Source organism: Petaurus breviceps, unplaced genomic scaffold (assembly GCF_028583685.1).
Source record: "Petaurus breviceps papuanus isolate PSGF00001 unplaced genomic scaffold, PetGlider_PUasm1.0 151, whole genome shotgun sequence".
Taxonomy (NCBI): domain Eukaryota; kingdom Metazoa; phylum Chordata; class Mammalia; order Diprotodontia; family Petauridae; genus Petaurus; species Petaurus breviceps.
The window spans coordinates 20,613,196-20,639,087 of record NW_027185712.1 but is presented as its reverse complement, the minus strand read 5'-3'; the positions used below and the strand labels follow the sequence as shown (position 1 = coordinate 20,639,087).

Here is a 25,892-nt window from a genome sequence, read left to right as displayed (position 1 = left end):
GACCATCTTATTCATCTGACTCATTGTATAATCGATGACCCTATAGTCCAGATAGTTTAAAAAAATTTACCCAAGATCACATGATCTTGGTCAGAGGTAAAGCCAGTATTTAAAATTTTCTTTCTTAACTCAAAGTCTAGCATTCTTTTCACTATACCACCTTTTCAGTCCAGGAACTAAGCCATCATATAATAGTTTGCCTTTTTTTAAAGGGCTTTACAATTTATAAAGTGTTTTACATACATTATGTCATTGAAGCTTCACCACAACCCTTTTATTATAGTTTCACTGTCTTCCAAATAGGGATAAGTGACTTTCCCAAGGTCACTCAGCTCTAGAATTTTTTGTAGAAACTATAGAAAACTGTTATTATAACAAATGAAGAATTAAAAGAGGCTTCAGAGGACTTTAGCTAAACAGAAAATATATGTGTATATATATATATATATATATATATATATATATATATTAACTGGAATACTTCTTATAGTCTTTGTCACCTGGGCAAGTCACTTAACACTTTTAGGCCTCCATTTCCAGTGAAGTGAAGGAGTTGGACTAGATAGTTGCTAAAATTGATTCTAGCTCTAAATCTCATGATGCTATGTTGACATTAGTTCAGTGGGTTTTTTTTTTATAAAAAACATCTGATCCAGAATACTTTAGAAGACATTGAGAAATAAGAGGTAAATCAAAGCCTCAGTTTTCTAAGAAATATAAGGAGGGGGCAGCTAGGTGGCGCAGTGAATAGAGCACCAGCCCTGTAGTCAGGAGGACCTGAATTCAAATGTGGCCTGAGACACTTAACACTTATTAGCCCTGTGACCTTGGGCAAGTCACTTAACCCCCAATGCCCTGACTTCAACCCTCCAAAAAACAACAAAACTAAGGAGCCGGAACTGATTCTGAAAAACTCATGGAAATATTTGTTAGGGTCAAGGTTAAAGTGTCCTATGTTCCTATGTCCTCTTTTAATGGCCTTTTGAGCAAGTAAATAACAGACATAAAGTCTTTTTTAAGTGGCTTCTAAAACTTTTTTCTCAACTGTTCATGCGGCACATAGCATTTGACAGAATTTTTTCTCTTAACTAGGCCCTTCCTGGCTTCAAGTTAGCCATAAAGCCAGCCATTTTAAAAATGGCCATTATTAAAAGCCATTATTACCTGCAACCCTGAATATTATTGTTAAATACTGTTATCTATGTTAAAAGAGGCTTAACTATGGAATTAAATGTGTGTACTTTTTTACCCATATGAAAGACATACTCAACAATATAATTGTGAACAATCAGGATAAAGCCCTAAGTTTATCTCTGAAAATAGATTAATCTCTAATGATTTATAACTCTAGTGAGTGCTGGAAAATACACACATCTCCTTCCAGTACTGTTTCATCACAGTTCTTGCTGTTTGGGGTTGACATAGAAAGTTTGATCATCAATAATAGACTCTTAGACATTGAAGAGACTTTACAAGTCATCTAGTTTAACCTCCCATCCTAATGGAGATGGAGCCTCTGTCTGAACATTTGCAGAAATGTAGAACTCATTTTTTCACACAATAGCCTATTTCATTTTGGGATAGCTCTAGCTATTAGACTCTAATGAATCCAGTACTATCTACCTATGATTTTTATCCATTGGTCCTACTCCTGCCTTCTGTTAGATACATAAAATAAATTTATTACTTCTCTTACATAACATTTTTTAAATAATATTTTTCTTTTCCCCCAATTACATGTAAAAATAAATTTTAACATTTGTTGTGTTTTTTTTTAAGTTTTGATTTCCAAATTCTATTCCTCCCTTCCATGCCCTCCCCCCTCAGAAGGAAAGCCATCTGATATAGATTGCACATGTGCAAGCATCTTAAATGACATATCAAATATTGAAATATAGTTATCATACCTCCTCTAAATTTTCTCAAGGCTAATAAACATTTCCTCTTTGATCAGACATCTTTATATCATGCTGTTTTCCTGGTTATTGTGTATCCTCAGAATGTATGCTAATATAGATCACTGTAATTTGAATACTGTAGCTATATGGAAAGCATATAACTCTAGATTATGCTGGAGTTTGGGGGCAGTTGTGCCACTGATGACTTACTAACTTTAAAATCAGCTAAACCCCTGGGTCTTCCTGACATCCGGCCATTGTTTTATTGCCCTTAAGTCAGCAATTCAATTAAGAAAATATTAAGTGCCTACTTCATACTAGGTTCTGTGCTGGGCCCTGGGTATACAAAAGTCAAACTGAAATAGTCCATACCTGCTGTTGTTCAATTTCATTTATACCAGTTGTAATCATAACTTCTAACTTGTTGAATTCTTTTTGAACCTCAGTTCTGTCCTCTGTTATATTAGCTCTCTCCCACCTTTGCCTTCTGCAAATTTTAATAAGCCTGTCTGTTATACCTTCAGCTTGAGGAAGTTAAAGTTTCTTCCTCTGCATTCTTGCAATGGAAACACACTGTTTTAGCTCACTGTAATTTGGATAATGTAGTTGTACAGGAAGCGTGTAACTAGATTATGCTAGAGTTTGGGGGCAGTCTAATAATTCCATTACAAATGAAAATGAAGTGGGGGGGTTGGATTTTTTTTTAAGTCATGCTTGTCCTTACTTAGTGATCACTTTGTTCCCTAAATGGTAGTGAACTGTGCTTAATAACACATTTTAGAATTTTGCTCAGTGGTGAAGCTTTTTGGTTTGTAATTTTCAGAACTTACTTTTTAGAAAATTAAGACATTAACCCATTCCCAGTTTCCTAACACCTCTCTCATTCGCCATGATTTCTAATAACTAATAGTAAATCATAGATGTAAATTCTTTCATTATGCTAGTTTATGTTTCATCTAAGCATGGAACCTTGAACTCATTTAATGAAGAGCAGGAAACTAGGAAGAACTGAATTCAGATTCCATCCAAGACACATTCTGACTGCATAACTCTGGGGAAATTATTTAAGATGAGAACAATAGCTACCTTGCAGGGCGGTCATTAGGATAAAAAAAAATAACACATGTAAAGTTCTTTTTGAACATTAAAACAGCTAAATAATACTACCTGCTAGTAGATGATGATGATGATGCTCTTATTTTAGATTAATTCCCTGGGAAAACTTATAATCAGGGTTTGTGTGGGCAGCTAGATGGTGCATTGGAAATATTGCTGGGTCTTAAGTTAGGAAGACCTGAATTCTAATCTGGACTCAGACACTAGCTGTGTGACCTGGAGCAAGTCACTTACCCTGTTGACCTCAGTTTCCTCAATTGTAAAATAGGAATAATAAAAGCACTTATCTTATAAGGTTGTTATGAAGATCAAATGAAATATGATTTTAAGGTGCTTAGCTCTTTACACAAACTAAGCATAGGTTTTCCAAACCAGTGGCCAATTCAGTTATTTAGTGACTCCTTAAAACATCTAGATAAGTTCTCAGATTTTAGATTACTTACATTTAAAAAAAAAATAATATTTTGACAAAGTATTTGAAAAGCTACTTTGAGCTATTTGGGGAAGTTGCGTGTAGTAGGCTGTTTTTTTGTTTTTCAAAATAAATTATTTGGAATTTTAGAATATGTTGTCTGGTTAGTTAATAATACTGTTATCTCACCAAACAAAATGAGATTATTTCTAGTTATTCAATTATAATTTCTACTATATTAAATTGTAAATTTATTTAAATTATATGAATTATATAAATTATATTAATTATATAAATGTATATGAATTATACTAAATTATGAATTTCTACTATAGATATATATGTAGTTATGTCTGTTTGCTTATTCCTGCATACTGTCTATAACATTGTTGGTCTTTGTAGTGTTGCAGAAAACATAGATATCTATAGATCTAAAATAAACATTATCTGTAGTATAGATAATTACTATATAGTATCCCATTGGTTAGTTCACAACTGTTCTCATTTAAAATGATTCTCAAAGATCATATTCTCCAATTTTAGAAATTGGTAAAATGTAAATGTTATTACAATTTTAAATTCTCACAGAGGGTTATAACAATGTTTTCTCAGATGATGTTGGTTCTTTTTAAGTCCACTTTTAAATCTTCCTGTGAGCTTTCTGTTCATGCCTGTCAGACAATACTTCCTTGTGGACAATTCCCCTTAGGAATATTCTCCCAATAGACTTTATTTTTGTGATCACCATTTCATGAGTAATTAAAAATGCTCATTTATAATTGATTTATTATAATGGTAAATGTGTTTTTCAGTGTTGCTAATATGCACACTTTTAGGATCTTTGTACTCTCTTCTCTTATAGCCTTATAGTCAACCAAAGGTTGGCCAATATTGGTTGGTCCAGTAATGCAACTATATAATAACTCTATTACCTCATTAACTCTTAAACCTTTATTCCATTTGTAGTTACTTGCTTTATTGGATGTTTATCTGTTTCTTTTGTGATTCTTCGTGGATTTTTAGAATTTCTCTTTTTATTTCTTATATTTTGAGACCAATGACAAAGTAATCCTTTAGCTCCCCAATAACAGCCTGCCTCAAAATGGTACATTGCTGTACATAATTCATATAACTTCTTTGCAGCTCTGATAAAATATATACGTCCAGTATTTGTATCCCGATCTGACCAGGATTCTCGAAGGAAAACTGTTGAAGAAATAAAAAGACGTGCACAGTCTAATGGCAAATGGCCACAGGTAACTCAGCATCTTGTTCATATTTTGAAGGACATTGTCCCTGAAAAGTGTCATTGAAAAAATTTGAATGAGAATGGATCTAGGAGCCCAGAGCATTTCCTGCATGGATACCTTTTAGTTGTCAAATCAGGATTGTTTAGAATTGCAATAAATTAAATGCTTTTTGATTGTCTGAACAAATTTTAGAAGCATATGTTTTTGAAGTTTTAGCAGTTCAGATCTGTGATTTTAGCAGCATGGGTATTTCTTTCACTGATGCGGATCACAGCCTTTCTACACCTTAGTTTTGTAAGTTGCTATGCCCCAAAAAATTGTTCAGTGGCCAGTTTTCTTACATGATTTGCTAACTGGCTTTGGAGAAAATTCTAGATGAAAAGTTCAGTAAATACCTTCCACAATGGTAGCATGGGTTACCAAAGTTTTTACTTTTTTCTTGTTATGGTTTCAATTGTCACCTTTATGTGGTTCTTTTAAAAAGTTATTAAAAGTCTCTTCAGTTTTTGCTGCCTTCCAGATGGAAATGAATCCCTAAGATATTTTCATCTTTGAAGTTAGATCCTGTGCTTAATTTCTGGTGCAAAACAGACTGATACAATTTAAGAAAAATCACATTTAGGTTTGTCTTATTTGGGATGCTTCCAACTTTTAATGATACTATTATTTAACATAAAAGTATGTCTGCATGCATGCACTAGTATTTACATTGTGGCTTTTTACTCCTTTTAACTGGATACTATTAAAATGTTGCAGAATATTTGGATAATGGAATAATTTGAAAACTATACTTCAATATTATTTCATGTGAATTCTAAAGTATATATTGTATAATGCTAAATTTTCTTTTTACTCCAAGATAATGATATTCCCAGAAGGAACTTGCACTAACAGGACCTGCCTCATTACCTTCAAACCTGGTAGGCATTATCTTCTATTTTTAGATGGCATTTTTTTTCTCCTTTGGAAAGATGCATCTATTCTTAAATGTTGGTTCTTATAGTATCATACTCTTTAATTTTTTATTGAAGATTTTCCGTTTAAAAAGTATTTTACAATATAACTAAATAAATGAAAATATCATCTTATATCCTGACAGTTACTTAATCATCTTAGAAATATTACTAAGCTGAGCCATGTGGTGAAATTTGGTTTAAGGATTGCATCGTATATAAGCAGTTGAGAAAGATAGGATTGTATATGTGTGTATGATTATTGAATTTTTAAATTTCTTTTTACTGTAGTTATATGCAGTAGACCATTTAAAGTTATATTGCTTTTGTTATTTTTTAAAAGGTCAAAGTTAGATATTCAGTGTTTGAATTTACAACAGGTTTGTGATTTGATCTTACTACTTCATTAATCAGTACTTGCTGTGATTAGTAAGAATAGAGCACTTTTGTATATGAAATGTAAAGATGTATGCTTTACTATTAGGTGCTTATGTACTTATTATTTCACATAGTATTGTATAAATGGTAATCTATTTATATATGAATTAGGAGTCCATTGGGTTTTTAACAGATACCCATATAATTCACTGTAGTGTAAATTGAACCTATTATTATTAAGACATTTTAAAAGCCAGTGTTATGTGTAAACCACAAGCCTTTAATGTTCTAAATATTTTTCATGCAGAACCTTAGAAATAAAACTCTTTGAGTTAAATTGTGTGCAGTTGATTTTAGCACATTATCATATCCAGATAGCTTTAAAGATCTGTTACTATAGACCACACACATATAACCCACATATATAACATATATGTATATATTCATATATGTGTATATATAAAGTAACAACTATGACACACATGTAATATATACACATTATTTATGTGAACATATTATATGTATGTGTGTATAATGACATTAAAAATGTATGTATACACACACATACACACATCACAGGCAAGTCATTTTACTCTATGTGTCTTAAGTCTAATAATTTATAAAATGAGAGGGTTGCATTAGATGATCCCAAAGTTCCTTATAACTTTAAATTCATTATAACTACATATATAGCCTTGTCTCATGTGCTTGTGACTGTCATAGCTGTTTATCTACTGTTTCTAGCTGAATTAGTTTAGTCGGTGAATAGATCAGTTAAACAAAAGTATCTCTTACTGACATCATTGAAGTCTAGTGTCTTAAATGTTCACTAAACAGTTTAGAAATATTTCTTCTTGTCTCTTTAGTTTACGTATTCTCATGTTTATATCTACTTTTGCTCAAGTGTGAATAATTTGAAATATATCACTCTGAACCCTCTATCTTAGTCCACAGAGCAATTTTAATTGCCTACTGTAACTAAAACTTGTTTCTAGATCTGGCTGGAATAAACTACCAGAAGGGTTTAAATAAACACTCAAAGCTATTGTAATTACTAGAAAAGGGGATCTGTGGACAGCACTGATAGACTAATATTTTGTAATAGCCTATATGCTGTGCTTTGATTTTTAATCATACACAGTCAAGCAGGAAGAAGTAACACCTATGACATTAATAGCTAAAATGGAAATTGAGATATTCTTTTAAAAGTTGCTAGTTCTTCAACCTATAATTTTTTATAATTAGGGCATTTTGCTAGTAACCATTTAGCAATTTTAGGAATATGATATATAAAAACCTAGGAACTTGGTACAGTAGGTACACATCCATTTATTATAAGAAAGCTGGTATCTAAATGAAGAGACATTATATAACACATAATTTAATACTAGACTATCTCTTATAAACAGGGCCATATCTTTTCAGTCATGGAACTCAGATGCTCATTTTTGGTTTCAGAGATGAACTGATTACAAAGAACTAATTGACTTTTAGTACCTTATAGAATAGTCTTTGCTTTAAGAAAAAAATTTAAGTTAGAATTTTGAAAGGAAGTATAAGTGACTTATGGGAAGAAAATATTGCCATATATGAGCAAGAGGGAAACAGGTTTTTACTGCCTATTGTTAGGCTTATAGGTGGTATCCAGCATTTTTTTTTTTTGCTTGAAATGACTGCAGAGGCAGTAGAGCATAATGGATAGAATTCTAGACTTGGAGTCAGGAAGACTTGGATTAGAAATTTGCTTCAAATGCATGCTAGCTGTGTGACCTTGAGCAAGTCATTCAACCTCTCACAAATTTTCTTATCAATAAAATAGAGGTGCTGACACCTATAACTGTTACTTTACAGGGTTATTGAGAGTACCAAATGTGGTGATATATGTAAAGTGCTTTGCAAACCTTAAAGTTCTAAGTATATCATCTGTTAATGAATTTAATTCGGGTGACCTGGAAAAGTCAGTTGGTATAGATACTGGGTATATGATAATTCAAACACTTACTGAGTTCTTAATTGTACTTATTGAAGCACTCTAGGTGTTGAGGATTGAAAGACAAAAAAGACATAGTTCCTACTATGTGAAGAAGTCTTTATTAATGACTTTAACCATCATTCAGTAAAAATCAAGTAGCATTCTGCTTCAAGTCAATAAGATAAGCCAGGTGATTAAGGAGCTTAGTTATGATGAAAGCTAAATTTAAGAGCATTGATTTTGTTTGTAGTCATTTATTGTAAACTATCTTTAATTTGTTCGTATTTTCTTATAATATACCGATGCAGGGATATTGGGGGGGGGGGAATCTGGAGTTAAGAATGCAGCCCAGAGAGTAAGAGATGACTGACGTAAGTGTCCTTCTTAAAATGGAAATTGAAGGAGAAACCAGCTGATCAGAGGGAGAGGCTATAGGAACAGATGGTACTTCAAATAAGAAAAATCCAGAGGCATAGTGCAACTTCAGGTTGAAGAGATTTCTGGAACATGGCAGAGAGAGTCTAGAAAGTCAGGTGTATAGCCTAGAGTGGAATGTAAGTAGTAGAATGGAAGCTCCTTGAAGGCAGGAGTTATTTTACTTTTGACAATGTTCCCACCATCTAGCACAGTGCCTTAAATGTAATAGGAGTTGACTAAATGCTTGTTGAATGAATTATGACTGTTACAGATATAGAGGCTGTGGGGTATCAGGGAGTTCTTTGTGGGAGAGAAGTGCATTTCAGTTGACTTTAAAAAATGGGATGAGGGGTGGCCAGGTAGCACAGCGAGTAAGAGAACCGGCCCCAGAGTCTGGATGACCTGAGATCGAATCTGGACTCAGACACTTAGCACCCACCCAGAAACACTTGGCCGTGTAACCTTGAGCAAGTTACTTAACCCCAATTGCTTTAAAAAAAAAAAAAAAGAAGTGTTTCAGAGTGTGATCTGAGAGTGAAAAGTCTTCACCAATTGGAGCTAGCACAAAAGGCTTCAAAGAAGATAGATTTAAAACTGAAAGGAGAAGCCAACTAATCCAACCATTTCATTAGGGGTGGCTAGGTGGTGCAATGAATAGAGCACTGGCCCTGGAGTAAGGAGGATATGAGTTCAAATCTGGCCTCAGACACTTAACACAAAAACTAGCCATGTGACCTTGGGCAAGTCACTTAACCCCAATTGCCCTCCAAAAAGCAAAAAAAAAAAAAAATGGGATGAAATAAAATGGCTTACGCAGGGGGAAGGAGGAAATTCTAGTCATAGGGAAGAGAGTGAGCATAAATATAGTTAAAAGATGATGGCATATGATGTGTTTAGGCAGTAGACCAATTTAGCTGAAAGGTAGATGGTAATGTAATAATAATAGTAGCTAGGTTATGGTGTTTTATATGGTGCTTTGTTTTGCAAAACACTTTATAAATGTTATCTCATTTTATCCTCACAGCTACCCTGTGAAATGCATGTTATTATTAACCTGGTTTTACAAATGAGGAAATGGAAGCAGACAGAGGTTAAGTGACTTGCCCAGGGTCACTCAGCTAAGTTTCTGAGACTAAATTTGAATTCTGCTCTTTTCAACTCCAGGTACAACACTAGTCCACTGTGCCTTTTCACTGTCTCACTTATGAAATGAAATTTGAATGGCATTGGACTGCAGGAAATTTCGAATGTCAGGCAAAGATATCTGAACTTTTTACTTGGGCAGCAGTAGGGAACTACTTTATACTTTTGAACAGATCAGTAACATGACCATTTGTAACTTTAAGAACATTATTCTGGCACTAATATCATGAAAGAAGTATTAGGGAGGGGAAGAATAGAAGTAAGAGGGTCTATTAAGAGACTGCAGCAGTAGTCCAGTGGGTGATAATTAAGGCCACTTAAGTAGCAATGAGAACAAACAGGAAAGCTGACTGGTAGAGATAGAAGTGGAATCAGGATTTGGTAACTGATTCCATATGAGCAGTGATACAAAGCAAGAATCAAAGATAATTCCAAAGCTAAAAAATGAGAAATTTAACAAATGGTGGTGCCATAGACAGAAATAAGTTTTGGATAGTTAAGTTTGGTTTGGGGATGTGTTGAGTTTGAGGTGGCAGTGGTTCATCCAGGTGGACATGTACTGAAGGTAGCTGGAGATGTGGGGTCTGGAGCTCAGGAAAGAAGTTGAACCTGGAGATATAGATTTAATAGTCATCTAAATAGAAGTGGCAACTAGAGATATCAGAGTGAATGAAATCACCAAAGGAGAGAGTATAAAGAGATAAGAGAGCCAGAAAGAGAGAATGGAGCAGGGCTCCAGAAAACAAAACTAAGAACTAGATTCTCAAGGGGCTCTTAGAAGTCACTGTTTAACTCCCTCATTTTAGAGATTATTAAAAAAAAAAAGATGTTGAGTGATATGCACATGTAGTATTTATCAGAGGTAGAATTCAAACCCAGGTCTTCTGACTCTTTCCATTGTACCATGCTGCCCAGAATAGTGGAATGGATTATGAAATGGATGAAGCAAGGAGGCATGGGTCTGGGGATAAAAAAGATTAGGATAAACCTGATTAGGATAAGATTGAAAGATTGGATATATTGTTTACACCTAAGGCAATGAAAGTGGATAATTAAAATTAGGGAGCAGTCTAACAGGAGTTAGTTGGTATGACTGTGGCATGCCTTGTAGGCAGAATTTCACTAGAATGCAACGGAGTTATTGTGTCTCAGATTTTGTAATAGAATTTGAAATTGTTTTAGACAGTACCTCAGTGTAATCTCTCCCACCTAGGATATTACTACTGCTTCCCCTTAAACGTTTGTCTTCTAGGCTCTGGGTGAGAGAACAAAAGAAGTGAAATGGACAACCATTCAAATAGGAATAAAGGGAAAAGGAAAACTTGTTCCCAGCTATACCACTAAGCATATATATAAATAGAGATTCATGTTTCATTCTGCAGAAACTTCTTTGCTATGCATGTCCTTTTTTGTCATGTCTATTTTAATATGTAGTATTTTTGTGTAAGAAAATCTCAGTACTTAATGGAATTAAGAAGAAAGTAAAAGCTCTTTTGTATAGCTTACTGTTTAACTGGAGAGACAGGGTCAAAGCAATATATGGAAATAAGAGAAATAACAAGCATACTGAGGCATCATGGTATTACTTAATAAGTTCTTCTGATGGAGAGAAGCATCAAAAAGCAGGTAAACCATTGTGCCATTCCATTAGTGAGGAGACCAAGAGGAGGGTGTCTCCAAGAATTTCAAGCCGTGCAGAGGCCACCATTCTCATTCAGAGGGATGATTGTAAAGTGAGCAAAGAAGAAACTTTTTTGTCAATCCTTGCCATGCTACCTGAGTCAAGGCTAATGAGTCTCATCTCACATGTGGATGATCTTAAATACTAATCTATATGTAGACAAATGAGGAATTTTTTTTTGGTTGGTTTTGTTTGTTTGTTTTTTACATAATGAAGTCAGAGCCTAATAGCAATAAGAGTTGCACAAATGAGTTTTGGAACCAGATAGGATTACTTTGGGTAGGTTTCATAAAGGTAGTGAACTATTTGAACACTGTTTCAAGGAGTAAAACAATATGTTTTGGTGGAAGTATATCAAAGAAGGCTTTCCAGGAGGTGCCATGTATATAATGGTTAAAGGAGGAAATAGCTGAAGACATTCAGGGAACATTTGCTTTGCTTGAACAAGAAGAGATCATAATGCATAAATAAGTAGGGATGCTATTATTTGCTACTACCCTATAAGTGTCCACAGTAATTTTGGAGTTTAGGGCATGAAAAGGACCTTACAATACTGTATGCAATTAATAGTAGTCGAATTTAATATGGTAGCCATCTATGTACAAGTTTTGCCCATTCAAAAAGATAAATTTGAACTCTGAGGTAGTAATTGATACTCATCAGATTGGCTAAGATGACAGAAAAGGAAAATTACAAATGCTGGAGGAGATATGAGAAAGTAGGTACACTAATGCACTATTGGTAGAGCTGTGAATTAGTCCAGCCAACCTGGAAACAATTGGAACTATGCCCAAAAGGCTATAAAACTGCAGACTCTGACCCAGCAATACCACTACTAGGTCTCTTCCCCAAAGTGATTAAAGGAAAAGGAGAAGGACCTATGTATCCTTATAAATAAAAATATAACAGCTTCTTTTGTGGTGGTAAAGAATTGGAAATTGAGGGGATGCTCATCAATTGTGGAATGACTGAACAGGTTGTGATATATGATGATGATGGAATACTGTTATGCTATAGGAAATGACAAGTAGGATATTTAAAAAAAAAACCTGGGAAGATTTATACAAATTGTTGCAAAGCAAAGTGAGCAAAACCTGGAAAACAATCAACATAGTAATATTGTAATGATGATCAACTGTGAAAGACTTAGTAACTTTGATTAATTCAATGACCCATCCAGAGGACTCAAGGTATAATATGCTGTTTGCCTCCAGATAGAGGACTGATGGACTCAGAGTGCAGATTGAATCATATTTTTTTTGTCTTTTATTTTTCTTGTTTTTTCTTGTTTTTCTTCAGAACTTGGCTAATATGGAAATATGTTTTGCATGGGCATCATATTTCTTGACTTTTTGATGGATGAGGGATAAGTGGAGTGAGAGAGAGCTTGGAACTAAAAATAAAATTATTTTTTTTTAAAAGACATGTTTAGGGGCAGCTAGGTGGTGCAGTGAGTAAAGTGCTGGCCCTGGAGTCATGAGGACCCGAGTTCGGTTCCAGACTCAGACACTTAACACCCACACACACAAAAAAAAAACTAGCCATGTAACCTTGGGCAAGTTACTTAATCCCAATTGCCCTCTAAAAGGCTAAATAAATAAATAAAAAGACATGTTTGTAGAATGTGAATGGGATACCCAAAACTCTGTAAAATGTTATTTATAATTGAATAAGCTATGAATCCTTATTAAAATCATAACCATCCCTCTTACCTTATTGTGATTTGCTGATATTAAACACATATTATTCATGGCTTCATCTAAGTCATAGGTTAATAATTTTATTTTATGGGTGGCTAGGTGGTGCAGTGAGTAAAGCGCTGGCCCCAGAGTCAGGAGGACCTGAGCTCGGTTCTGGCCTCAGACACTTAACACCCACACACACAAAAAAAAATAGCCATGTAACTTTGGGCAAGTTACTTAACCCCAATCGCCCTCCAAAAAGCAAAAATAAAAAATAATTTTATTTTATTACATTAATAATCACTTGTACTTTTATAGAACTTTAAAGTTAGCACAACATTTTATGGATGTTATCTTATTTGATCCTCACAAAAATGATATGACACACACTAAAGGTATTGTCACCATTTTAAAGATAAGGAGTCTGAAGCATTATATAGTTAGTACCATTAAAGAGGCAACATTTGAAATCGAGTTTCTCCTTGATCCAATACCAGCACTCTTTCCACGAAGCACACTACCTACATTTGAATTAGTGTGTAGTTATTTCAAAAAGGGACTTCTTTAAAAGACTTTTTTAAAAAACAACTAACAATTATAAAAGTATAAAAAGATATAAAAGTAGACTGAGGAAGTAGTGCTTTCCCCCTCACTGAAGACCTTCAAATGGAGACTGAATGAATAGCTACTTCAGAGATATGTTGTAAATGCTTTTAAAGGTATGCGTTGGACAGATGACCTCCTTATCCCAAAATACATCTGAAATATCCCCTGCTTATCTTTATTTCCCTGCCCCTTCTCCCCAGTTCCCTGTACATGTACTAATCTTCTTCGAAGTTCCCATTCAAGTCTCTCTCCTCTAAAAAGCTTTGCCCCTTGAGAATCACTCTTTTCTCTGAAATCTTATAGCACATATTGTCCATACCATTGGATACCTCCCTCCTCCCACCCCAAAGTTACATCCTGAACCCTCTTCTTTTTCTTCACCACTTCTTTTGGTTATCTTATCAGCTACCATTGGTTCATTTATCTTTATGCACATGATTCCCCAATCTGTCTTAAAGAATTAACCAGCAAGTATTTATTAAGACCCCACTGTGTTCCAGGAACTGAGCTGGGCCCTTAGGATACAGTGCTAAAAATGAAATAGTTCTTGCCTTCAATAAGCATCAGTTCTATTAGGGAGACAACAAGCACATATATAAGTATTCAAATCTTGCTTTACATAAGTGGACCATTCCACGGACCTGCCTACCATGACTTTTATATAGTACAAATTTGCCCTACATACCCACTTCACTTACATTGTATAACAAAGGCATGCACAAAATAATACAAGTTTTAAAATAGACTAAAATGCAGACATACTAAATACTGTACTATGATAATAAACAGAATTATGAAATGAAAAGTTAAGTTAATGATAAAGTGTGAACAATACTGTATAGTAAAGTTAACACAGGTGTACAATCTGATGCTCCTTCCCTATCCGGTGCACTTAGCCTAGCCTTTCTCACTGGTGACTGACTGAACAACTTTTTTTTTATGAAGCTATCAAGAGATATTTGGATAGTGGTGCTCTTTTTTCCCTCAGATATCTGATGATTGCAAGCAATATTACTCTCAACTAGTCTTTGAACTTTTAAAAAATTTGAAATATTTAGATTACCTTTTCATACAAGAAAAAAAATTCACTCAAATGATGAAAGGCTTCTGTCAGCCCACAAAGAAATGTGTCTTTGTCAACCTTGGGTTACAAAGTTTCCCTTTCTTCTTCTGTAATCTTTGTAGCTAGCAGCTTAATCAGATCCTCACTTGACAGTTCTTCTCCATGAGACTCAATCAACTCTTCCTCATCATTCTCATCTACTACTAGCTCTAATTCTTGTGCTAATTTTGCAATCTTGTTATTTCTTCAGACATTTCATCTTTGTCCAATACATGAAAATCAGGAACAAACTGTGGGCACACTTTTTTCCAAACTCTCTTCATACATGTTACTATTACATATTCCCATACCTTTCAGAATTCTTTACATAAAGTTGAATTTGTATAATGTAGATTTATGTAAATCAAGAATTGTCTGTATGCAGAATATACACAAAATTACTAGAAGGCAATTTTAGGAGGAAGATCACCAGGCACTAAGGGAAGCAGGAAAGCTTTCATGTACCAGATGCTGCTCAAGCAGAGTCATGAAGGAGAAAAGAAAATTCCAAGAGACATCAGTGAGGAGAAATAACATTCCAGTTATAGGGAGCTATCAATGCAGAGGCACAGAAGTGTTACTTATGAGGTGATGTGTGAGAAGTCCGGTTTGGCTAGCCTGTAGAATGCAGGAAGGGGAGGAATAGTAAGACTGAAAAGACAAGTTGGGACTGGGTTGTGATTGACTTTAGACAAACCAGCAAGATATTTGATCCTTGCGTTGATAGAAAGCTCCTTTTTATTGAATAGGGGAATAACATAATTAGACTTGTGCTTTAGGAAAATTACTTTGGCAACTAAGTAGAGGATTAATTGAAGTGAGGAAGAGATGTTAGGCAAGGAGAAAAATTAGGAGGCTATTATAATAATCCAAGTGAGAAATGTTAAAGGCCTAAACCACAGAGTTCCAGTCACATATCAGGAATTTCCTGTTGGAAATCGGTAAGAAAAGGACCTGTACACTCCTCAAAATACGCATTTGCAAAAGAAAGTCATTTCCCCCCATAAAACTATCCCCGATCCAAAATTTCCTCTTTCTGTTGAAATCCTGTCCAGATCTGGAACCTCGTCATTATCCTTAATTTTTCTCCCCTGCCTCGTATTGCTACCCCTTAGCCAGTCATTTGCCAGTTCTTATTGGTTCTACCCTTACAGCACCTCTCACATGCATTTCCTTATTTTTACTTTCACAACCATCATCATTCTAATTTAGGGTTTCATTATTTCTCAATTGTACTGTTTCAGCAACTGCTTGGATATTATTTTGGCTTTCAGTCTCTCCCTTGTCCAATCCATCCTCAACACAACTATCAAAAGTCTTCTCAAAAAAATAAATCTATGTCCCTCCCTGCTCAAGAACCTTTAGTGGCTCCTTGTTACCTCAAAGATTAAACAGTCTCCTCAGAATGCTATTAAAGCTCTTCATGATTGTTCCAACCATTCTGGAGAGCAATTTGGAATTATGCCCAAAGGGCTATAAAAATGTTCATATCCTTTGTCCAGCAAATACCACTGCTAGGTCTGTATCCCAAAGAGATCATAAAAATGGGAAAAGGACCCACACGTACAAAAATATTTATAGCAGCTCTTTTTGTGATGGCAAAAAATTGGAAATTGAGAGAATGTGCATTAATTGGGGAATGGCTGAACAAGTTATGGTATATGAATGGAATGGAATACTACTGTGCTATAAAAAATGATGAACAAGCAGATTTCAAAAAAGCTGGAAAGACCTACATGAACTGATGCTGAGTGAAGTGAGCAGAACCAGAAGATTATTATACACAGTAACAGCAACATTGTGTGATGATCAACTATGATAGACTTAGCACTTCTCAGCAATACAATAATCCAAGACAATTCCAAAAGATTCATGGTGAAAAATTCTATCCATGTCCAGAGAAAGAACTATGGAGTCTGAATGTAGATTGAAGCATACTATTTTTACCTTTTTTATTTTTTTCTGATTTTCAACTTTTGTTCTGTTTCTTCTTTTACAACATGACTAATGTGGAAATATGTTTACATGATTGCACATGTATAATCTATATGAGATTGCTTGCCATCTCTTGGGGAGGGGGTTGATGAGAGAGAAAGGGAGAAAAATTTAGAACTCAGAATTTCATTTAAAAAAATAAGAATTAAAGCGGGGGGGTGGGGGAGGCGCAGTTAGGTGGCACAGTGAATAGAGCACTGGCCCTGGAGTCAGGAGGACCTGAGTTCAAATCTGGCCTCAGCTGTGTGACCTTGGGTAAGTCACTTAATTCCAATTGCCCTGCCTTCCCCTCTCCCACCCTCCAAAAAAAGTGTTGGGGAGGAGCCAAGATAGTGGAGTAAAAGCAGGAACTTGCTTGAGCTCTTCCCCCAAATACTTCCAAATATCTGTAAAAATTGACTCTAAACAAATTTTAGAGTCACAAAACCAACAACATGAGCAGAGTAAAACACATCTCCAGCTCAAGACAGCCTGACAGGCCAATGGGGAAGGTCTGTTGCACTGGACTGGGAGCAGAGCACAGTCCCACATGGACTGCACCAGCACTGACTGGGCTGGAGCAGGCCGCAGGGGACTGAATCACTGGCTACCGTGAAGGTTTCCAGATTTCTCAACTCTCAAACACAAAAACAAAACCCCCAAAGATAAAGTAAAAGGCCAGTGGGGAAGCCCTGTTAGAACTGGGTGAGAGAAGAGTGCAGTCTGACCCCAGCCCTGGGGCTGCAGAGGTGGCAGCAATGGCACCAGCATCAGCTGCTTCTGGAGCTCAAGGACCACAGATGGTAGGGGAATCGAGCAGCTAATCACAGGGCAATTACAGGGATCTCTTTACTGGCGCTAAGGCAGGATTCTCTTGCTTTGCCCTGCTTGAATCTGGGTTGTAGTCTTGGGTGATGGTTGTCCTAGGGTGAGGAGGAACGCTGTCATGGCAGAGCTTGTGGCAGCTGTGGAGAGGGAGTCCTCCTCATAGTTCTGAGGCAGAAAAGAGTGCTTGTGGTTACTCACAGGTCAGGAGTGGAGTAAACACCTCCTTTTGATCATTTCACCTTAAAAGAACTGAAAGTTTACAGGTGCCTAGAAGTAGCTCTGACAACAGCTGCACATTAGGACAGAGTACTCTTCACTCTGTTTTTTGTTTCTTTGTTTTTGGAGGGAGGAAAGCAAGGCAATTTGGGTTAAGTGACTTGTCTCAGAGCTAGTAAGTGTGTCAGGTGTCTGAGACCGTATTTGGATTCAGATCCTCCTGACTCCAAGGGCAGAGCTCTATTCACCATCTAACTGAGCCAAAATTCTCTACTCTGGAAGTAGAGTCCTACCTTGGCAAAGAGCTCACAAGTCAAGTAATTGGCTGGGAAAATGAGCAAATGGGGAAAAAAATCAGATTATAGAATCCTACCTTGGTGACAAAGAAGTACAAAACATACAACCAGAAGATGACAACAAAGTCAAAACTCTTCTATCAAAAGCCTCCAAATTAAAAAATATGGATTTGTCGCAGGCCTCAGAGGAGCTCAAAAAGGATTTTGAAAATCAAGTAAGAGAAGTAAAGAGAGAAAAAAATGTTGAAAACTATCTTTACATGTAATGAGAAAAAATAAAATACTATTTACAAAAAAATTAATAATAAGACCCTTAATTATCTGGTACCAGCATACCTTTCCGGACTCATCTCACTTCATTCTTACTCATGATATTCCATTTAAACTCTGTTCCTCCAATTCAGTATTATTTCTTTTGTGCCTGTGCCTTTGAATAAATTGTTTCCCATGTCTGAAATAGACTTGCTCCTCACCTCTGCCTCTCAGACTCCCTAATTTCCTTTAAACTCCAGCTCATGTTTCATCTCCTACATGAAGCCTTTTCTAACACCACCCCCCCACTTAATAGAATTTTTCCCTTCTCAAATAATCAAGAATATACTTACATGTTTATAGTTTGTATCCCTATTAAGCTTCTTGAGGATAGGGCCCATTTTTTTTGTTTTGTCTTTATGCTTCTAGAAAACAGCATATGTTTAATAATGTTTATTGGATTGAATGATACAGACATCTAATAATTGATAATGGTGATAAACTACCATCTTCCTTCCTCTGGCCTTCACTTGTACTTCATTTACTCCCTTTTTTTATTCATCCCCTATTTTATCCATTGCCTACTTTTTCCTACCCTTCTTCCTTCTTCCCTCCCTGTCTTATTTTTTTTTTAAAGCAATTGGGGTTAAGTAACTTGCTCAAGGGTACACGGCCAGTTTGTGTGTGTGTGTGTGTGTGTGTGTGTGTGCTAAGTATCTGAGGCCAGAATCAATCCTGGGGCCTCCTGACTCCAGGGCCGGTGCTCTTACTCACGGTGCCACCTAGCCACCCCTCCCTCCCAGTCTTTTAAATCCATTTTTTACTTATTGTTCAAGTCCTTCCAAGTTTTTCTCTTCCCATTACAAGTTAGAAGTATTAATATATAATAAATAATATATGCAGAGTGTGTGTGTATAAGGTATGCTGTACCTCTAAAGCCCCTTTTATATAGAATAGTTTAAAGTTGAAATGGACAAAACATGTATTTTTCTGTGAAGAGAAAGTATAAAAGGAAAGGTTTATATTAATTGTTGAAGAATATGGCACTGTCACTGTTACTAGAGAAACATTTTTACACCAAAAAGGAGTAGGAAGAGAACTTGATTTTATTAATAAAAACTGCTAATGTATGTTTGGATAAAACTGAGCTTTCAGATAGGACTTAAAACACATTGAGACATAAAATGAACCATGATGTATTTATAAATACTCAAATCACTTTGTGAATGATGCTTTGCTTGTGTGTAAACAGTATAATATTTTAAGAAGGCAGAAGAACTTTTATTTATTTTTTAAATGAAGAAACACAAACATAAAAGAAACAAATTCAAAGACACCAAAGAATGTATTAACTGCTTCAGAATTATAATATATCATGATACCTCAGCTTATTCATATAGAACTATTTTATGATTTAAGAGGGCAAAATATGAGAGAGAGAGAGAGGAAGAGAGATCTCATATAAACATTTGGTGACTGAGGTATGATTTTAAAAGGACTATTGATTTGGTAAGGGAAATTGGAGGAATTGCATGTAGCTTTTTAAGTGAAAGATTCACTGAGAGTCAAAAATCTCTCATTTAAGTATTGACTCAAGTAAGAATGATGTATAGGTACTTGAAAAGAACCTGGAATAAAAACCTGGGAAGGTGGGATAATAAACTGTTGGAGTTGTGGCAGTAGAAGCAGTCATCTGATAGAAGATTTTTTTTTCCTGACTTGGTGGGTCAGACCTCCATTGGTCAAGAGCTTCTGGGGTAACTTCGTATTGCCACCTAAGTACGACTTAGATTTGAAGTGGTGTGAAACTTTTCACAAATTGCTCTCTGCTGCCACCTCTGGCATGAGAAGGAAAACCAGATGGGTCTTTGCAAATGCTTTAGTATCCTGGTGATTTAACTAGATTTGTTTTGTCTAGCTTAAGGAGTTAGCCTGAGTCCTCTTGCTATAAGCTCCATTCTAATTGGGCACTATAGCATCTAGCTGTATTGGCTTGGCTGGTATGTGTAGCCCAAAGATGACTAGTCTGATAAGCTTTCTAATTTTCTGACTCAAGGAGAACTGTTATATATGTTAAAGGGTAAAACTTTCTAAATACACTTTTAAGTGTGATGGTGAATTGGAAGAATAGAGAAGATAGAAGAAAAAATTTGTTCAGATGAAGAGTGGGGCAGAGCCACGTAGTGGGTGAACAGTGGTGAACAGCCAATCAGTGTACTCAGAAGCATTTTTTTGTGTGTGTTATACATGTTCCTGAGTGGATAAATGACATAAAATCCAGTAGTTCAGAGTTGTGTTGTACCCTAAGCACATGGGTTTTCCTCTCTTATGTGCTTTCCTGACAGGTTTCTATGTATAGGCCCACTCTTCACCATAGACAATGGATGTATAGTTGGAAAGTGTGATTCAGGTTTATATATGTATAAAATTTCTACACTTCTGACTTAAATATCCATGATGTTATTATTTCTTTCATCTTTTGGTTAAATAAATGGTTATGTTAAAGATATAAAACTGTTATTATTATAAACACCCGGTTGTGTAAAGATTATGTACTATGTGAGTACCTGGTTGTATAGATATTTCTAAATACAAATGCATCAGATGGGGGATCAAAAGCTGGAGTGGTGAGTAGAAGTATATTTTCCCTTAACAAGGTTATTCCTGGCACCCTGAGAGAATGTTAGTATAACTAATTATCTTTCTCTTAGAATCTAAACCCGCCAGGGCAAGGGCAAGAGCAGGTTGGAGTGAATAAGCCAAATCAGAGCGTAATGGGCACTTTGTAGTATTGGTACAGCAGAGTGAGAAATGTGGGGTCCTTATAGGTCTTTGTGGCTTTCTATACCCACTGTGGCTACTCTATTCTTAGTACATACATATAATAAAAATAAAGGGGAACCTGGAAAGGGATTGGATTTGGAGTCGACAAAACTAGATTTGTGATCACATAAATGCACTGTTAATGGAGATATGAATTGTTACAGCCCTTCTAAAGAGGAATTTGTACTTATATCCCCAAAATCACTAAACTGTGTATACTCTTTGACCCAAGAATACCACTTCTAGTCATATACTCTCAACCAGATAAAAGAAAGAGAAAAGGGACCTGTATGTGCAAAAATATGTGCATTAGCTCTCAAAAAAAAAAAAACCCCAAACCTGGAAACTAAGAGGATGCTCACAAATTGAGGAGTGACTGAACAAAATAGCATATATTAATGTAATAGAATATTATTATTTTATAATAAATGATGATGTTTCAGAGGAAACTATGAAGGTCTCTATGAACTTGACGCAGGGTGAAGTGAGCAGAATTGGGAGAAAAAATTATAAATGCCAATTTATAATGAAAATTTTTGAAAGACTAAAACTCTGCCAAAGACCAAAAATGAAGTATGCCATATATACTTCCCACCAGATTGGCCCTGAGGATTTTCTTTTCCCTTCTTTTTATTTATTGTTCTTCATGGTTGGTGAAGTGGGAGGAAGACAAAATAAATGCATATTAATTGGAGAAGTAAAAAAGAATAATTAACTGTGAAAACTTTGCATACTCTTATTGTTGCTAGAAAAAGAAAGCCATTTCTTTATGAGTTCATTCAGTTCTCCAGAGAATACTTGTTACACCTCCCAGAAATGAAAATTAATTTGTAGAAATTTCATTTAATGCTTTCAGCTTTACCTTTGACTTTTCATTTTTGAGCAGTTCTCTCTTCTCATTTCAAAAATCTATGTATTGGTATTTGTGTATTTGAATAAAGTGTTGACTCCTTGTATTTTATAATTTGAACATCAGAGAGTTGAGCTCAACTACTGGTGACCTTTTTTTATAGGCTAATCTCTGAGTGCCTGAAATCTAAGCCTGTTATATGGCATAAAACTGAAGGCACAAAAGCCTCCATCCTCAAGAAGTGGAACATATTAGTAACTTTATCACCAGTATGATCTCATTTTGCTGACACGTTGCTTTTTTTTAAACAACAGCATACATCTAGAAGGTTTATATAAATAATAAAGCTGCTAACATTTATAAAGTGCCTCCTGTTACTAACTTCTATGTTACACATTTTATGTTATCTCTATACTCTTTAATATCCAAATTTTCTTTTTTCTTAAAACTCTACTGTTTCTCAATGAGAGGAAGCACGTTTTACTCCTTTATGGGAATTTGTACCTAAGTTGTTACATGCTCAGTTCATTTTTCATTGTTAGCATGAAAAATAATCTGATTTTGCTTGTTAGTCATATTACTTGTTTCCTGAGGTATATAGATAATTCTATGGCGAATTTTTCAGTATTCTTGAGAAAAATTATGCTTTAAAGCTTTTGGGATAGCACCATAAAAACAAGACAACTGGGAGTTCAGACTTGGATTCCTGTTTCAGGTCAGCCATTTGTAGCAGCAAGCACTCCAGCATCCCCAGGGTAGCTGCCAACACAGCTTCTTAGATATGCTTTTCTAAAGGAAAGCAACCCAAAATGGGTTAACAATCTTGCTTTAATCAAACAAATATATCAGAGTATACAAACAGATTATAAGCAGAAGTTACAAGGAGACAGAAACATTTCAGCACACAGGCCTCCAACTGTCTGACCATTACAACCATTCCTAGTCAATTACGAGAGAGGGAAGCATCAACATCTGTGTTTTTCAAGGGGGGGGGGGCTCTCAATGGCTGCCCAGAGTCTTGTCTGGTCAAATCACATAACACTTTTTAAAGTGAGCCCCCAAACAAAGCCTCACATCAGGATTTATATAGCCTTCTCCTGGCTTAGAGAATGTCACAACCCCCTTGACCCATTGCCCAATCACAGAGCACCAAGCCTCCAGCCACAGGCTCCAGGTGCATTTAAGCCTATCAAAGGGCCTAGGGGCAGGGAAGATCTTAAATTCCCATTTCTATAACACCATTGACTTGGATGGTATTGATTAAGTAGCCTAACCTTTCCATGTTTCTAATTCTTCAGCTGAAAAATTAGGGGATTACATTAGATGACCCCTGTATTCTCATCTACATCTTAAATTCAGTGCTTTTAAACTTTATCTCTTAGTTATCTTGTCATCACCAATGAAAGAGGAACTACCACATTTGCATCTTAACATCACAGTCCCCAATGAGCTTTATCAAGAAATAGAAATGGAACTTTATGGAAAGAGTGGCTGTACCAGACTAGGTATACATTGATAAAATCTGTGATGGAAGGCATACAATATTGCAGGTAATCAAGAGTTATTTTATGAGATCTATCAGGGAGGGGTAAACATAAAAAAATGGGAATCATAAATTATATTAGTATTTTTAAAAGAACAACTTCAGTAGCTACCAATTCATATCTCTAATTTTTTTCACTTTTATACTACCTTTATTTTGTTTGTTTTTGTTTTTTTTTTTTTGGAGGGTGGAAGGCAGGGCAATTGGGTTAAGTGACTTGCCCAAGGACACAGGGCTAGTTTTTTGTGTTAAGTGTCTGAGGCCGGATTTGACCTTAGGTCCTCTTGACTCCAGGGCCAGTGTTCTATTCAGTCTGCCACCTAACCATCCCCTCTCCTATCTTTATGAGAATGATCTATGTCTTCATTGAGTATATCACAGATGAAAATATGAAAAGGGAATAGGGAACTCAAATTATCCTTTACAGTCGACCCCATCTTTACAGTTACAATTGATTTAAAGGTGCAAAGAAATACAGGAGCTTGCTGTAGTTAATATTTCTTATTTACAAAAAAAAAATGAGTGGTTTTCACTGCTCATAATCACAGCAAAATGCATTCTCACAGAGTCTCCTCCAACAATGAATCTAACGTGTATGTTATTATCACATAAGATTCCTTGATAAAAGCAACCCACAAAAAGAATTTTGTTCAACAGTCCTCTGATTATTAATGTCAACTGAGGCATAAAGCAGAAATGGACACCTGCCAAAGCTATTCATCACTTTTATGGAGAGGCTAGCATGCACAAAGTGTAAATGACAGGGGTTTTCTACCAATGGTGTGGTCTTCCAGATGCCCCATTTGTGAATGATATTATGCTGATTACATCAGAGCATTGTGGGTCTTATTTCCTGGGATCCACAATTATTGAAGAGAAATCAACCTAACAATCAACAAAGAATAACCTAATGGCTGAAAAATTCCTGTTCAAACTGGGACATGTAGATGAATGATGATTAGGTCCCATAAATAAGTAAAAGGAAGAGAGTAGTCTAAATTGTATTTGGGAATTGCATAGAACTTTTCATTTTTCCAAGCTCTTTCCTCAGTGCAAAGACCTATCTTTTCAACACAGATATTCCTTCAGCAATGCTATACTGTTGTAAATCTCATAATGCCACAATTTCTGAAGTTGCAAATGATCCAAGATGCTTGGTATAGTAGGTATAAGTAAGATACAGCATATTGCAGTGGTAGCCTTCATTCAAAATATGATGTAAGGGCTAATGGTGAGGAAAAGAAAGTAGATTGGTTGTGTGGCAAAAGAGGAAAACAAGTGGGCTGCCTGACTGCTGCATTGGTATGCATGAAATACAAAAAGGCCTTAGAGGGAGGCCTTCAGCACATAGGATGGCTCATCCTGGGTGATCTACTGAAGCATCTGTAATTACATTAAGGAAAATTGCCCACAATAAGAAAGCATGAGGGGCTTGTAATCTGTACCAACTGAGCTCATAGTCCATTAAGATATATAGAAGTTTATGTTTCTTTAAAGAAATCATTGTCCACAACATAATAGCAATAACATAAACACTAAAATTTTAAAAGCATGTATTTACAGAAAGTAATTATGCAGTAAAAAAAAAAAGAAGTAATCTATTTATTAGGTTCAGTTGCCTGCCTTTTGCTTTGTTTAAGCTCTATGGGACCTGTTTTTGGGAGACACTGGATATTTCAGATATGCTTTGCTTCTAGGCAAAAAATATTGACAGTACCCCTCAACACACTCTAGTAAACACAACATATTGTTTCCTTGACACCAGCTTCCATTTCATGAAGGTTGATACTGAAAATTTTACTAGGTATAGTTCTCCTAGTATTCTCATGGCTATCATTAGCTACCTGTTTATCCTAGGTAATAGGTGGATGGAAGGAAGGAAGGGAGGGAGGGAGAAAGGAAAGGTGGAAAGGAGAGATTAAATGTATTAAGCACTTACTGTGTGCCTTAGCATTGGGGACACAAAAGTGAATACAAAGGCATCTTGACCTTCCATCAGGAATTTTATATTCTACACCCAGAAATAACTGGCCATGTAACCTTGAGCAAGTTACTTAACTCTGATTGCTTAAAAAAAAAAGAATTTTATATTCTAGTAGTGGGAAAAGCACATTTAGGAGTGCAGTGATCAGAAAGAGGGGTACTTTGGTTTGGAAAATTAGAGAGATGGTGAATAGAAACATCAGAGTAGAATGACATGCCCTTTCCATTGGCAGTGGGAGCGTTTATTTTATTGTGGTTCTAGAAGTAAAAGCAGAAGGAGGAAAGGAGCAGAGGATAAATATATGTAATCCTATTTATTGGATTTTATTCAATAAAAAATATTATTCTAAGAATGGATCCACAAGTTTCACCAGAATGGCAAAAGAGTCTATGACTCTTTTGAGGGACACCCTTGAATCCCCTTTATGTTTCCATATGAAAAGAAAATAGGTCTTCAGATACTCTCTGCCCCCCCCCATATATATATATATATATATATATATATATATATATATAT

The 25,892-nt window shown here is 35.6% G+C and overlaps 1 protein-coding gene across 1 annotated transcript in view; it reads left to right on the top strand.

The window, feature by feature from the left end:
• Positions 1–25,892, top strand: part of LPCAT1 (lysophosphatidylcholine acyltransferase 1) — a 156,684-nt gene that overhangs the window by 73,117 nt on the left and 57,675 nt on the right. The window contains exons 4-5 of the mRNA XM_069076480.1: positions 4,570–4,682; positions 5,536–5,596. Coding sequence (XP_068932581.1) covers positions 4,570–4,682; positions 5,536–5,596 — 174 coding nt within the window. The remainder of the gene's footprint in view (positions 1–4,569; positions 4,683–5,535; positions 5,597–25,892) is intronic.